The following is a 15,915-nucleotide window of genomic DNA, read 5'->3' on the forward strand; positions in this document are numbered from 1 at the left end:
TTCCTTTTATTTATTTATCCTCTTTTTTTTCTTCTTTTTTTTTTCACCCGACGGCGTGAACGCCACAGCCGGGAGAGTCAACACAAAACGACAGCACAAGCTGCGAACAGGCTTAACCAAATACAAATACAGAAAATGTATACAGAGTATAGGCTACAGCTCAAGATGCGACAATGGCGTTAGCGTGAGCACTGTAGCCAATAACAGCTAAACAAAAACAACAGCAACAAGCTGTGCATAAGTAATCTTACTCATCGGCGTGCGTGAACGCCACAGCCAGTAACAGTAACAGAAAACAACAGCCAAAGCTACGAACACAATGTCGGAAAATGACGTGAGCGTGAACACCGCTGTCAACACAATCAACAAGTGTACTAACCGCTAGTTCCAGCGTTGTCTTTTCCTTCTCTTCCCATGAAGAAAGTCAGCGCGTCACAGCCCCTTGGAGGGCGAACAAAGTGTCCGCAACTCCGATCAGTACGATCACGAGGCTGCCAGCGACAAACTGCTCAACGGAACAATGTCACACTGATCCAAGAAGAAGCGGATGCGACCACTCGTGCAAGCGAGAAGATGAAAAGGAACAGATCCTCAGGTGACGCCGGAACTTATAGTTTCTTGGGGTCACGTGAGGGTCACAGGTGACTTTGTTGGTATATGTACTCGACCCGTGCATGCGCAAGATGGAGATATCCAGTCCTTAAGCTTCGCCTCTGGCGGTCAGTAGGGATGAAATAGAACAATGATTTCAAACTCATGCATCTACACTGCAGGAAACTTGCAACAAGAAAGAGTCATGGCGGAGAGGAATAAACAGTCCAAAGCCTGGCTTCGTTTTAAGAGGAAATATGACAACAGTGCTGCTTGTAATGTCTGTAAAATGATTTTTGGAAGTAAGAGTGGAAACACCAGCAATATGCTGAAACATCTTTCCACACAACACGGGCTCACACTCCAGAAATTCCATGTTTTTGACACTACACACGAGTGACTGCTTCCCAGAAGAGCAGCAAATCAGTTACTGAGGGTAAATATCCTGTGGTATGATAACATTAGCACCAAGCAGGCAGGCTTAGCATATTTTTTTATGTGATTCAAAACATTCAAATGGAAAGGAGTGCTGTACAAATATTCTCTCATTTTATCCATTTTAGATAATGACACAGTTTCGACACTGTGTTCAGACTCAGAGGTAATAAAACAGTTGCGTTAATGCTAAAAACTTGTGTAGGCCTAATTTTTTCCGCACAGAAAACTCATCAGGAACCAATAAGGGAACTGATAAAGAATCAGACCTATAAACAGAATCAATAATGGCATTGGTATCAGTAAAATCTTATCAGTCTCTGTCCCTAGAAACAGGTTTTACAGGCTCTGACATCTGAGATATGACAGTTATTGTTATATAACCACACAGCTCATCATCGCAGTGGTTTTTGACAACCGACTTCAACATTTCCATCGCCTGAGTTTGCTGAACTCACCAAGGAGACTCTTTTAAAGTCGTTCTTGCTCGCTGCATGACTGCAGGACCGTCAGATAGGAACGTTTCTCATTGTGATGAATTATCTATCATGTCAAGCAACCTTAGAGCCTTTGCAAGTTTGATGTTGGATTTAAAAGTGCTCCGACTGTCTGATTGCTGCATGAAAAACTCATTGATTTCATTCAAGATTTTTGTGTTTAAAGTTGTTAAAGTGTGTAAAGACTCCAGGCGCTAGTTTTCCTGCACCCTGTTGGTTGTGTGAAGAGGAAAGAGATAAAAGTTGTAAAGCAGAGTCGGCAGCATTTGTTAGAGTTGAAGACTACAAGTTTGAAAAAGATAAAAATCTCGGGGTGAGGAGATAGGAAGGAGTGAGCTCACTACACCTCTGTAGCCTGTTTCTCACCTGTGCTTGAGGCTACATCAGCCACTGCTAGCATTACACAATAAGCATTGTGGGTAATGTAGGCACCAGGTTGTGACAAAGAAAAGTGTGGAATAAAACGAACAGTATCTCATACGGCACACAAACATAACAGTACACTGACTATCATTATAAACCACAGTCATGTTTTTGTAGAGTTTGTCTCTCTAAAGGTAAAAATTGTGATATTTGGTGAATCGATTTTGATCTTTTTTTAAAAAAAAAACGTCCATCAGGACTCCCACAGTGTTAGAGGGAATAGGAGTACATTTCTAAATTGGTCGATTACTCTTTAAAACCACCTCCTGACCCACAAGTTTGCCACAACCACCTTGCATAATAAGAGGAGATACTCAGATCTATAAACCTGTCACATCATGGGCTGTTCCCAGATATGACCTGTATGCCACTGCGGGTTATGTTGGATAATTATCTACCATCTATTTTGTATCATAAGAATTATAAAAGGAAGAATAAACACCCTGGAAAAATAATTGCTTCAGATGTACATAGGAGCCCAAAGAGGAATCTCACATACGGCTTCAAAAAGGCAGAGGTTGGCCCCTGAGGCAGCTAGTTATTTAGGAATGAATGGAGTAAAAACTATACATTATGAAAGCAGAGGGTTTTTTTTAAGCTTCATAGTGGCATAGTATGCAAATTCAGAGTGCCGCACAGACTTTAGAAAGCAGTTTAAAATGCTTTATGCAGCGCACAACGCTAAAAATAGCTTTAAATGTTAACAGTGCAAGTCCAAGGAGGGCAGGTGAGAGAGGACAGCAGCTCTTTTGGGGTGGGGGGATCATGTTGTGGGTGGACTAATGGGCAGGTAGTGTTTTTGTGTTTCGTTTGAGTTTGAAGGAGACAATGAGCCGGGGCGAGGGAGGGGTGGTTTCAGTCCTACCCTCTCATTTTTCACCTAAATGCCAAGCAGCTCAGTTAAGACCATAAATCCATGGGGTGTATTCTGCTGCTATATGGACACTTGTGCTCTACAGAGTCGAACTCCGGGGGAGTGAATCAGTGCAATGATACAAATTGGAGTGGGAGACTAACGGGGGGCTGAGATGTTAATCTTATTGGAGTGTTGAAGGTGTGCCTGGCCAAGCTAAGCCAATAATTAGCAGCGTGAGCAGAGGGTGCATGCAGGTCATGGTGCCATTTTAATAGGGAATGCTGAACGTGTGCTTGGCATGGCTGGGCTAATTGGGGAAGGGTGTGCTAGCAAGGCACCTCAGTCCATTATCTCCATCGCCATGGGAACTAGATAAGGATAATTAGCTGGACAGCATGGCACAGTGCAGCGGCAGCTATAGGCACGAGCAGCAGGATTAGGGATGCATACGATGATGAAACTAATAGAAATGGATTTTTCACAAACCGCGTAAAAGACTTAGTAAGTCGTTTACAATTAAGTGGCATCAATATTCACTTCATTCATCTGAGCCTTGCTTCCAGCTTGTGCTTTTTCCTCATAGTTATTTTCTGTCAATTACTTTTTTTCTTCTGTTTATCACTTTTTTCTCACCCCGAGCTATAAATGGGAGTAATAAAATCATTGTCCTGCTGAGAAGTAATCTCTTCTCTCGTTCTTTCCTCTCCTCTCCGAGCTCTCTCCACTCGTCCTCAATTCATCTGCATCCACTGCTGCCTGTGTTACCGCTCTCATGTGATTCCTCACGTACTGTGACGGCATCAGGTGTAGAACTGAATCAGAGGACCCTTCATGGGGGAAATAGATTTATTGTATTCAGAGTCATAAGCTGTCAGTCAGGATCACACCCAGATGTGGAACTCCCCTCTGCCCGGGTGGTCCAGACTAGTAGGACCCCCTACTTTCTCCACTTTTTTTTTCTTCCTCCCTCCTTTGTTCCCCCTTCTCCCTCTCTGTCTCTCTCTGCAGTTTTGTCTTTTCTCTGTGTGAGCAGATGGCCAAACAGGCAGATCTGTTCTTTCTCTACAGGACTTTGGATCTCACACAATAGGCCTCAGATTCTGAGTCCAGACTCTGTTCTGCCTGGCCGGGAAGCTAAACAAAGAGAGGAAGGAGGAGAAGAAATGAAAGCGTTTCAGAGAGTGGTACAAGGGAGAAAAGTTACTTCAAAGAGTTTTTGCAATGTTTGCACATGATTCATGTGTTTCGCTTTAGAGCAGGAGGGAGGGAGGGAGGGAGAGAGGCAGCTTTTCTTCTTGGATTACTGAAGTTTTTAATTAAGGTTGCTATATTTAGGGTTGGGTGATATCAATACATACCGTGAGTTGATAAAAATTTGTCAGGAGGAACTTAATTTTTAAGCAGGACTGTTTTATGGCAGTATTGGATTATTTCAGCCACACTAGCACCAGAGTGTGGCTCTAGCGATGGCAGTGTCGCTCCGTCAGTGGTCCATTCCTGGACACCAGAGGATGAACCCTGATGACCTACTGACACCCTGAGTTTTCCTCTAGCACCACCATGAGGTTGACATTTTATGTTCTGGGTGAAATGTCTCTACAGCTGTTGGATGGACTGCCATGACATCTGTCACACACATTTACATCCCCTTCAGATTAAATCATATTAACTCAAATGATCTCCTGCCTTTTCATCTAGCGCCATCATGAGGTCAATTTAAATTAGTTTATGACCAAATGCCTGCAAGACAGAAGACTTAAGCTTCAGCTATACTCTGTTTAGCGCTAATTAGCAAATGTAAGCTGCTAACACACTAAAATAGATAGCTAAGATAGATAACATGATATCTGCTAAACATTAACATGTTAGCATCGTCATTATGAGCTGTTAGCATGCTGGTGCTAGCAATTAGCCCCTCTCTGATCTACAGCCTGACATGGTCCTCGTATGGTCCCATTATCTGAGTTGGGAGGTTGTTCCTCTGACTTTGGTGTGTTCATGAGCTTTCATTCATAACCAGGAAACAACATGGACGTTACAAAGAAAATGTGTTGTACTTTATTGCTCAGAGCATTTAAACAACACATTGAGGCTTTACATTACAACGTGATGTCATCCCAGCTGCACCAGTACATCCCCTAACACTACTAAAACATTGTTTTACCCAACGTATGCTAATAAATAACTTTTCTAACTAATCTAGGTCACTCTACATGGACAGCATTGAACATTTACTTTTGTACGCCATGTTTTTGCACAAATGACGTCAACTCAGCAACTCATGTACCAACATTTTTGCCAACTTAGTTTTGCCAACGTCTTGCTGTATGATATATGCAAAAATGTATTGTATGTAAATTGTCAGGAATTTGATAAGCTGCATGCCATAAACCGACAGTCTTGTCTGTTTATTTTGTCCATGAATGGTTTCTATCAGTGTACTAAATTACAATATTACATGTAGCACACTCTAATTCTGATCTCACGTACTTCCTTCTCCCCCAACCTTCTCCTTCTCCATCTTCCTCTGTTCCCCTCCTGCTCGCCTCTCTCTTCCATCTGTTTCAGGTACTACGTGTCTGGTGGCCCTGCTGTCCGACAAGGAGTTGACAGTGGCCAACGTCGGAGATTCACGTGGAGTTCTCTGTGATAAGGACGGCAACGCCATTCCCCTGTCGCATGACCACAAACCCTACCAGCTCAAAGAACGCAAGAGGATCAAAAAGGCTGGTGAGAAACCGGCTGCGGCCCAGACCAGTTGATGTTTTTTTTTTCCTGAGCAGGAGAACAAGGCTTTAGTTACAACTAGAGGGGAACATCAAAACTCAGATTGTTGTCATGAAAGCATTAAAAGTGTTCTTATGATCAAAGCTGAGCACCATTATCCTTTTTTTTCCACCTCTTGTGTCTGTGTGCTTGGGCTGACATCAAACCCCAGTGACTGATAACACAATCTGCCTCTGAAGCAGCATGTTATCGAATGCAGCCAGACAGTGCACAGTATTTAAGGTGTATTTGAAGGCATAATTCTCCCTCCTGCCCTATCTGCATACTCTCTGTGCTGAGGAGAGTTTGATGGCAGGTTGCCAGATTAGTCAGTCAGTGTGGTCACTGTCAGGATAGCCCGCCATCTCCATCTAATGGTCTGACTGGGTACTAAAAAACAGATTAGGTTTGCATTCATGTAACATGCTTGCAGTTATGATACAGCAGATGATTTCATACTGTTTTTACTTCAGTGAGGAGGGCATCTAGTTTTAATCACAGATATACAGAAACCACTAATGTACTAATAAGGGGCATATAATCAGATCATCTCTCTACCTGTGTATAGAAACTACAGTTCATCCTCTCTCATGAAGTACCATCATCTTGATACAGTGGTGTTTGTCTCTGTGACACGTTCTTGTAAAGACAGACACGCAGGAACAATTAATGATAGAAACTTTATACCTACACCACCGGCTCCACAGGTAGAGCTGATGATCTGATTAGAGTCTTGGAGCATTTCGCTGCGTACATTTACATATTAATGAGGGAAACCTGATTTTCTTGACACTGCTGTAACTCCTAAATGCTAAATGAAGTGCCGTCTATGCACTGAAAGAATGACAAATGAGGACATCTTCATATGGAGCCACAGAAATCCCTTAAATTGGAAGAACAACGTATCCTAAAAGTCCAGTGTGCAGAATTTAGGGGCATCTAGTAGCAGAAATGATGTGTAATATTCATGACTATGTTTCGTTCGTCTAGTTTTTTTGTTTTTATTACCTTAGATGAGCAGTTGCATACAGAGCAGGTCCTCCTCCACAGAGTCTGCCATGTTGTTCTTCAGTAGCCCAGAACAGATAAACAAAACCCTGGCTCTAGATAGGGCCATTCGCATTTTCATGTTCTCAGCCACCATATGTCTGCCACATGCTAAGCACACAGTTTCAGTTTCAGTTCTGCAACCTCACTGCTAGATGCCACTAAATCCTTGTGCCACTAAATGGACTTGTAGGAGCCAAAGAATACAGCACAACATTTTTAGCAAGCATTTTACATTGACTGTTTACTTGATGTTTCCTTAATGGTAGTTGATATTCTATTGTTCTTGTATCTTTCTTCATTTGTTGACTTTTACTACTTAAATTTTCTGTATGTTTTTTTATAGGTTATGAAGATTATCACTTGTATATAAGACTTGCTGACCAAATCTGAGGGAAGACCCTATATGTTTTTTTAATTCTATTTTACTATGATTTAATTTCCTTTTATTTGTATTTCATTTCATTTCATTTTATTTTTATTTTTATTTTTATTTTTATTTATTTATTTTAATTTTAATATGATTTATTTTATTTTATTTATTTATTTATTTATTTACTTGATAAAATGTACCGGTAAAGTAATTTATTTTCATTTTTTATTGCATTCTGTGGATCTTAGGATACATTGTTGATGTCATATTAAGATTTTTTTTTAAATCAGTTATTAGACATTAGTGATTTTTTTCAGTCTGTGGCTGTAGCACATTAGTTTGATGCCTGACAGTCCTCTGATTGACACGTTGCATTTTCAATAAACTTGGTGCCATGGACTGATTATGAGACACTGGGCCTGGGCACAGATATGCAAAAGTTCCTTTGCATCTCTTTGTGGTCCCTTTGTGTCTCTTCCTGATTGGTAGTTGTTAATTTGAGTGGCATTTTGCTAATGAAGGCCAGGAGAACCCCTGACACTTTTGGCGCCAGGGCCTGTGCCCAGTAGGCCCGTTCAGTAATCCATTCTTGCTTGGTGCTGACTATACAGGAATGAAAAGTAACTAAATAATGACATGAATTAATGTCAAATAAATGCAAGCTGTTGGTTAGGTGAAGACAGATAAACCCAGTCTAATGATAATGTGAGGGCAGAAATGTTTGCTAATTAATGCATTCATTCGTTCAACTGCTGCCCTCAGCAGCTAACTGCTTCAGTTAATAACTCAGTGACTCATGTCGCTCTTGATTGTAGTTGCAATTTGTACATTATGTTTCCCAACAATTACGTCAAAGCACTTAACTCAAGAGGCAGTAGCTGCTGAAGTAGCTGCTATTGAGGACAGCGAGGTCATGTCCTCTGTGATCTCTGGGAGTTTGGAGATTTTAGCTAACTTAAGTGCAGTTTATAATAGAGAGTTACACATAATGGGATTATTTACAGCCTGAACTCTCAACCTCAGTATTTTTAAAATCCTGGCTGTGGCCTTGCTCGCTAGGAATTAGGGAGGCATCGTGACCTAGTATGGAAGTCTTCATCTTATCATTTCCAGTGCAATTCCCTGCTTGCAAATCTGTCGAAGCCAGTGAGGATACACAGCTGTACTCACAGGATGTGACATGAATTGAAATGTATCCAACATAAACAATTGCGTTCCACGAGCAGGAACGGTGAGCACTGAGTGAAAACATGTCAGTGGCACTGATCCATATTATTATTTGCACTTTGATGTGAACACAGCGGTCTCATAGTTGATGGAAATGGACGGACATTCTGCCAGATGCTTCAAAGGAACAAAAATAATCTTTTGTCTTGCAGTATAATGGCAGTAACGTGGAAAACATGTGTTTCTCTGCTTTTTCCTCTCACCTTTGTGTCCCTCCATCCTCCGCACATCCACCTCTCGCTCTTTGATTCATCACTTTCCAACCATTGCCCTTCTTCCTCCTCAGGTGGCTTCATCAGCTTCAATGGCTCGTGGCGCGTCCAGGGAATCTTGGCCATGTCCCGTTCCCTGGGCGATTACCCCCTGAAGAACCTCAACGTGGTCATTCCCGATCCAGACATCATGTCGTTCGACCTGAACAAGCTGCAGCCAGAGTTCATGATCCTGGCGTCGGACGGCCTGTGGGACACCTTCAGCAACGAGGAGGCGGTTCGCTTCATCAGGGAACGACTGGGTGAGCCTCATTTTGGCGCCAAGAGCATCGTCCTCCAGTCCTTCTACCGTGGTTGCCCTGACAACATCACCGTCATGGTGGTCAAGTTTAAAGGCAAGGCCAGCGAGCAATAGACCACCCATCCACGACACACAGTATCTATATAAGTAAGAGTAAGATAGGCTTAAGATGAAAGATTTAAAAACTGAGCCCGCAACTTTTTGAGCGAGAACTATTTCTATCACAGATAGTTACAGACGTTAGTGCATCAAACCACGCCACGCCCCCCCCCTCCTCTACTTTTACTGCTGTAAAAGTGACACTCGTAAGAAAACGTCTTTCATTTAGGCTTAGCCATTTTTGTTCAGATACCGTAATGCAAGCTGGGTCACTGTTATGCAAATAAACAGATTTAGCTTTGTGCAGCTGTGGGTATGCCCATGTGTCTGCACCAATATTTGTGTGTGTGTGTGTGTGTGTGTGTGTGTGTGTGTGTGTGTGTGTGTGTGTGTGTGTGTGAGGGAAGAAACAGTGATAGATGTCACGTTAACAACCAATTCATTGTCTAGCCAATAATGAGAAATTTAAAATATACAAGCTAGCATGAAGTTTCACTTCCACATTATTTCAAAGGTGATGTCTGTCACCCAGTGTCTATGTGACCACTAATTTTTATATTCTTAGTTTCCTAACTGTGTGTTTCCACAACATTTAATTGTACTGACGTCTACCGGGAGACTGCACTGAATTTATTTTTGTTTTATTTAGTCCTGGATCAAACACACATCACTGGTGCAAATATGAATTTATTCCCTTTACACATGAACAACACAAATGATAATGTGCTTAGCCTGTTCAAATCTCATCACTCACATTGTACGGCAATAGAACCAACCACAGTGGTCACACCACACGTGCTGAACGTGGGAATTCTCGATGTAAGAATTTTGTCTTGAATTTTATACGTTTAGATGTTGAATGTCTTAGTTCACTTAAAACGATTGCTGTTAGTTTCTGTACTGATAGTCTCATTTCTCTTCTGATTCTCTGATTCTTTAGACTCTAATTTGATCCCCATCTTTTCAGAATCCATGCAACTACTGATAATGTAATAACTGTTGGATAATGCAGCAGGTTGTCAAAGCAAATCTCACTTTAGATGGGTGTAAAATGTAAAACAACTGTTCAAAGCAATACCTTGTGGTGATAACGTAACATTTTACTGTCACTGGAGCTGCTAATTATTATTTTACAAGGTTTGTCACGTCAATTGAAAATAAAATAACTATTGATTTAAACTTGTACGGTAATAATTGAGTTATCACGTGAGATTTACAGCCCTTTTAGTAGGCTTCTTTTTTTACATATTGACACGCTATTCCTTTATCTGACTTTTCTTACATTATCATTTCATAAGTGTACATGAAATACACAGCATATGTACTGAAATCGACACCTTATTGTCACAGTGTCATCTGTTAATGCCTTGTCGTCTTCATCCTGATCACACATGACTTTTCCCTGAACTGTAACTGAAAATGTAACAAGCCTTTGAATGAAAACGAGTTATTGTTGCCTTATTTTTTTAACTGTTAATTTCCCGTTATGAAGTCTGCTGCCAAAACTACTTCTCGGGTGTTAATGTAACGCAGTCGATCATGCCATGCACACTGCACGACTTCGGTGTCACACCTTGTTAACTCACATGTAGAATATCATTGTCGTAAGAGATGTCTCCGAGAGACATGGAATTGTAAGATGAATGTACATACTGTCCTCATGTTAGTATCAGCCCTCTACTGTTTATACAGCAATGAAGAAAGCAATGCGCCTGTTCCTGGATTGTTTAACTTCAGAGATATATATCAGATAAAACTGTTTGTGCTTTTTCTGTTCACATTCTTCCTTGATAATGTATCTTACAGAGTGTTTATGTGGCATTTGTACTTGTTTTTGTTGACTTTAATAAACTGTAAAAAAAAAAAATTAAATAAAAGAATTCTGAAATTTTAAAATGTAAATCAAAAAGGTAACATTAAAATGATAAATGATCATTTTCTTTGTGCTCGTGTTTTGTTTCTTTTTAGAAAATATAAATACGAAAGTAACTCATACAGATAAAGCAGAGACAACAACACAGACATACAGAAAATAAGAACACAGAAAATGCTATGCCAGATAGATTACAGTTTATCCTAGAAAAAGGAGAAATGTCACTAGTGAAAATAAGACAACTTGTTTTCCTGTATGCTTTGCAGATTTGCACTTTGGTTAAATCCAAACGGCACCATGAATATTAAACAAATGCTTCACCCCCCAAATTAACATCTGTATATCAAATATTCCCTGTGTTGAATCTGTGAAGAAAACTTTGTTTTTCCTGCATGCCTCCGCTGGACAAATCATCCAAAAATCAAAGAATTAAAAGTAAAACTTACCTATGCTCTCTTCAAAGCCAGACTCCATTGACAAAAACAGTAATTTTACCTTGCTGGACATGGGGGATGTTGGTCTACTTCTGCCTGGATCAGATGGTTTATTTGTGTTATTGTATGATTTTGGTGAATCTCAACTAACCATTTAAAACACTAGAGTCACACAGTAACACAAACACACTGACTAATGGAGGCAGTGTGACCAACATCCCCTGTGTTCAACAAGGTAAAACTACTGTTTTTGTCAATGGAGTCTGGCTTGAGAGAGAAATAGGTAGGTTTTACATTTAGTTCAGTTCCCCATCAGAAAAGGCTGTGTGTTCGAGACTTCTCAGCCCTGACTGGAGAAATGAGACTTTGATTATACAGCCGAAGATGTGGGACAAGTGTAAACAGATGTTTTGAGATATTTCTGCTGTTTTTAAACATGGCACCCTTTTACTTTAATTCATTAAGAATTGTCTCTTTTTTTGGATTCACTGTGTAGGGATGCAAGAAAAATGTCTTCTACACGAATTCAACCTAACATGGACCAAATACTTGATACACAAATGGTTATTTGAGGGGTGAAGCATTCCTTTAATATTCCCATTAAGTATTACAAATGCTTGTTCTTTTGCCAGGTTTCTCCACAAAGTGGTCTGTCGTGGTTTATTTTTGCAGTTGAAGAGACTAAACAATGGACAGTGACCCTTCAGTTTTGCAAAGCTTGACATTAGTCAGCCCATGCCACCTGCTGGGTGATTAGAAGATTACAGCAGTCCACATTTATTATGATGTAAGGGCTGGGCAATACACCAAGTTTATTTTGCTACTGACCTCATTATTTTCTGATAATTCCAAGTTGGATGACATTACACTAATCAATAATTAAATTGTCTGAATCCCACATAATGAGACTGAGAACAGCTACAAAAAACAGTAACAATCCAGAAATGTAATCTATCAATCAGCCTAAAGTCATGACACAGACTTTTACAGTAATCTTTTTATTGGAAAAATCCAAACAGAATTCAGCCAGCATAAACATTTGGATCATACTATCCATTCCTACTGTAGTACAATATTGTACAACACTTTAATCTATCATGATAATTCAAAATGTGCTAGAGGTTTCCTGAAGTCACATTCAGCCTACATATTGTCAGTCTAAAGATAAAACTACATTTACCTATCTGCCCGGGGCAAGTAATCCTCCAACAAAATGATGTCACTTCTACGAGACTTCCAGACAGGAAGAAACCCAATCTTGCCATTAAACCAAACATGGACTTCCTGGTTGCTGCTGTGTATGATGATCTGTAGCAGGTGTGATATGACTCCCCTAACTGTGCTGTGGCAACCAGAGAACTGTATGCAGTTAGTTGCACTGTCACTTTGGCTATAAATAGATTTACTGAAAGCTACGCAGGGGCAAGAGCAATCCCATCACAACAGAAGGGAGGGGTCACTGCCTGTGAGTACATAAGGCATACTGATTGCGGACAGTCTCCATAAGAGACCAGACACACTAAGCCTACAGATAGTCAGTACAAAAGGAGCCACTGGGAGCAGGCAGCTAGCTGGACAGAAAGAAGAAGCCATCTTTTTTTCCCATATATAGACACGAGCTGCACTTCTAGGACATGGGCATGCATGAATCCAAGCCTCAGCAACAAGCACACGTCCTGATGCTGGGTCTGGACGGAGCAGGAAAGACCACCCTGCTGTACAAACTGAAGTACAACGAGAGCGTGGTGACCGTGCCAACTGTGGGCTTTAATGTGGAGACACTGGAGACAGACAGGAGCAGCCCAGGCCTCACAGTTTGGGATGTCGGGGGCCAGAAGAAGATGAGGCCCCACTGGAAGCATCACTATCCTGATACAGCTGGACTGGTGTTTGTGGTGGACAGCTGGGATCAAAAGCGGCTGGATGAGGCCCGCAAGGAACTGCGTCGGGTAATTAAATCAAAGAATATTTGACAATTGTTAAGAGTAACCCTTAAAGTCCTGCTCCATCCAAAAATGTGTTTTCCTTATTGTAACTTTACTTGAATGTTTGAGCTTCAGTGTGCAGAATGATGAATGTCCTGAGATTTAATCTTTAATTAATGGCTTATAGCACAGTTTAAGCAAATATAAGAACATTAAATTGCTTATGTATTTGTCAACAACTGTAACTTTTTAAGTAATTTTAATGAACACTGCACACTGTAGCTGTAATCACATTTAATGATAATGATCACAGACAGGTTTAAAACTGTATATAAATGTGATCAAAACTAAACTAAATCCTAACTGATGGCTCACTTATCTAGATTTAATCAGTTTTGAGCAGGATCTCATGGATGTCATCATCAAGTTTGCTCATTTGCCAGTAGAGTGAAGAAGATTTCTAGTTAACGAAATACTTACTTGATAAATACATTATAACTGTTATACTATCAATCTCCCATTATGTGTTCATGCACCTGGCACGGATGCTCCATAAGAGGAGTTATAATTGTTCACAAACACATTAATTAATGCTAAAAATGTCCTTATCTCTGTTTGCAACTATAATCCATAAATTGAGTGTTTATATTATATTGGTTAATGCTTAATAGATGGAGGTTTAACACAACATCCTCATGCAATGGAGCTATTTGTCTGAAATGTTTTACAGTGCTTTAGTGTTTCACACTGCAGCATTTAAAGTGTTTTCATCTGCTTCCCCCACTCACCAGGTCCTGAGGCACGAATGTCTCAGAGGAGTTCCTCTCGTGATCTTTGCCAACAAACAGGACCTCCACGAAGCTATGAGCATAGAAGCGCTTTGCCTGACACTGTACTTGGAAAAACTGTGCGAGGGAAGGGCCTGGTTCGTCCAGCCCTGTTCAGCCACCACTGGCATGGGACTAGAGGAAGGTTTCAGGAGGATTGCCTATCTGATGAAGACTCCATTTAAACAGACTCAAGAGGACATTAAGGTGAAGATGAGGTCCAAGGGCTTCAGCATCACAGCTTTGAAAAAGTTCTTGCTCTGCCGCTGACGAGGGATGCAAATCTTTATTGGAGATTGATGTGTAGGATTCCTTCTCGCCCGCCTGTGTGAGCCATCAGCAAATGGCCTCTCTGTGGCGTCTATAGGAGCGAATGACAGGAGTTGATAAGAAACGGGATGAGATTAGTTCTTACACTTTTAAGGGTTAGTCTCAGTGGCAAAAAGAATTTTAACTCAATCCTGGTGAAGACAAAATGTCGTTGGACTACTGTGTTAGGCCATGAGGACGCTGTGAGTGATTACAAAGATCATGTTAGGGAAACAAGCTGCTGCGTCACAAGCTGATATGAGCTGTTTGTTAAACACAGTGTCTGAGATGATTCAGTCTGATAGCAAACACACTGTACGGGTAAACTGATTAAAACCTGTGGTTGTTTACTCAAGTCTGTGTGGCTCAAAGTAATGTTGTTTTCCAATTATGCCTTATGTGTTTTTTTAATTGTATTTATTTATTTATATTCACATCTATAAGATGTAAAGACTTCTTTTTACGTGCGTACCATTTCATACAAACTTATTTATTTATCTGGTATGACACTGCTGGTATTGTCACACAATGTGTTAAACTATATAGCCTTGACTGAAACATGCATACGTGATATTGATGTTAAATATATTGATATCTTCTACTGTTACATCAAAAAAAACACATCATGAAAAAAACTGTAAAATCTGTCTTGTCATGTTTTAAACATGACATATGTTGTGCTGGCTCAGTGTTGTTTGTTTATTTGTTGCAATGAAATAAAGATATTAAAATATCTGGAATCAAATGAGCTGGTTCTGAGTTTGGGTGGTAAAATACATTCAAGAAAAAGTAGGGTACTTAGAATGCTGCAATACAAAATACAAAAACAGTATTAAAAAACAAGCATTGTATGAGTGATGGTTTTATAATATGTTCAATTTCCTGCATGACCAACGCTCAGGATTCATTTTCCCACTATGTCAACCTGCAACACATGTGACTACTATGATTTTTGTTTTATTACTTTCATCATTTTATATTTATTTACTTATCATTATTAGTTATTTTTATTTCCATCCTTGTTGTTCTCTCCTGTTGTTACAGACTGTGCGGAGGAGCTATTGTGTTGAAAATGTAAAAATTACATACAGATAGAGGTTCAGATAGGCACAAGTCAGTCTTAAAATAATACTCCCATGCCCACTATGTACATTGAAAGATGGTCATTTAATTGTTCCTCCTGCCCACAGTGACTGTAAAGAGATCTTATTATGATTCAAATGTCGGACATGAGGGACAAAATCTACGGTGTGTGTTCTGTGCAAGAATATCAAAGTTCAGAGAAAGCTAATACGAGTTTTAGGAATCTGAGTCAGATAAACAAATTAGTATATTCCTACATTCATGTGTTTTCTCTTTGTGTTACAAGGAAACACTGTCCAGGGAAACAAAAAAGGGAGTTATGAATATTGCATAACAATGAAGGCTACCTTATCGGTCAATTTGCAGTTGATTAACTAACCAAAAATCAAATGATACTGAATTTGGGGCAATTGTCCTTTTTGCCTCATTGGTAAGCTAGCCTTGTTTGTAGTTTATCATACTGAAGGGCTGGGCCATATGAAAAAAAATCAAATATCACAATATTTTTGACCACAAAACTCAATACTGATATTGCGACAATATTGCAGAGTTTATACAATGAAAGATTTTTAATAAACAGTCATCAGTAATGTGGATATGAGGACTAAGAGGGTAAAGGAAAATAACTGAACAGCAA

The 15,915-nt window shown here is 40.1% G+C and overlaps 2 protein-coding genes across 2 annotated transcripts in view; both read left to right on the plus strand.

Moving 5' to 3' along the window:
* The window catches only part of ppm1lb (protein phosphatase, Mg2+/Mn2+ dependent, 1Lb), a 62,276-nt gene extending 53,049 nt beyond the window's left edge, over positions 1 to 9,227 (plus strand). Inside the window, exons 3-4 of the mRNA XM_050057800.1 lie at positions 5,371 to 5,532; positions 8,502 to 9,227. Coding sequence (XP_049913757.1) covers positions 5,371 to 5,532; positions 8,502 to 8,842 — 503 coding nt within the window. The 3' untranslated portion in view covers positions 8,843 to 9,227. The remainder of the gene's footprint in view (positions 1 to 5,370; positions 5,533 to 8,501) is intronic.
* A 3,393-nt stretch (positions 9,228 to 12,620) lies between these two features.
* LOC126398470 (ADP-ribosylation factor-like protein 14) lies at positions 12,621 to 14,929 on the plus strand. The gene is made up of 2 exons (XM_050057837.1): positions 12,621 to 13,083; positions 13,851 to 14,929. The coding sequence occupies exons 1-2, from the start codon at positions 12,769 to 12,771 to the stop codon at positions 14,154 to 14,156; spliced, it is 621 nt and encodes a 206-aa protein (XP_049913794.1). The 5' UTR covers positions 12,621 to 12,768; the 3' UTR covers positions 14,157 to 14,929.
* The last annotated feature ends 986 nt before the right edge of the window (positions 14,930 to 15,915 follow it).

This window comes from Epinephelus moara, chromosome 2, assembly GCF_006386435.1.
Source record: "Epinephelus moara isolate mb chromosome 2, YSFRI_EMoa_1.0, whole genome shotgun sequence".
In the NCBI taxonomy this organism is placed as follows: domain Eukaryota; kingdom Metazoa; phylum Chordata; class Actinopteri; order Perciformes; family Serranidae; genus Epinephelus; species Epinephelus moara.

Coding starts and splice junctions, on each gene's coding strand:
- LOC126398470 (XM_050057837.1), top strand. CDS start 12,769: ATGGGCATGCATGAATCCAAGCCTCAGCAACAAGCACACGTCCTGATG. Junction 13,084..13,850: donor CCCGCAAGGAACTGCGTCGG/GTAATTAAATCA, acceptor CCCACTCACCAG/GTCCTGAGGCACGAATGTCT.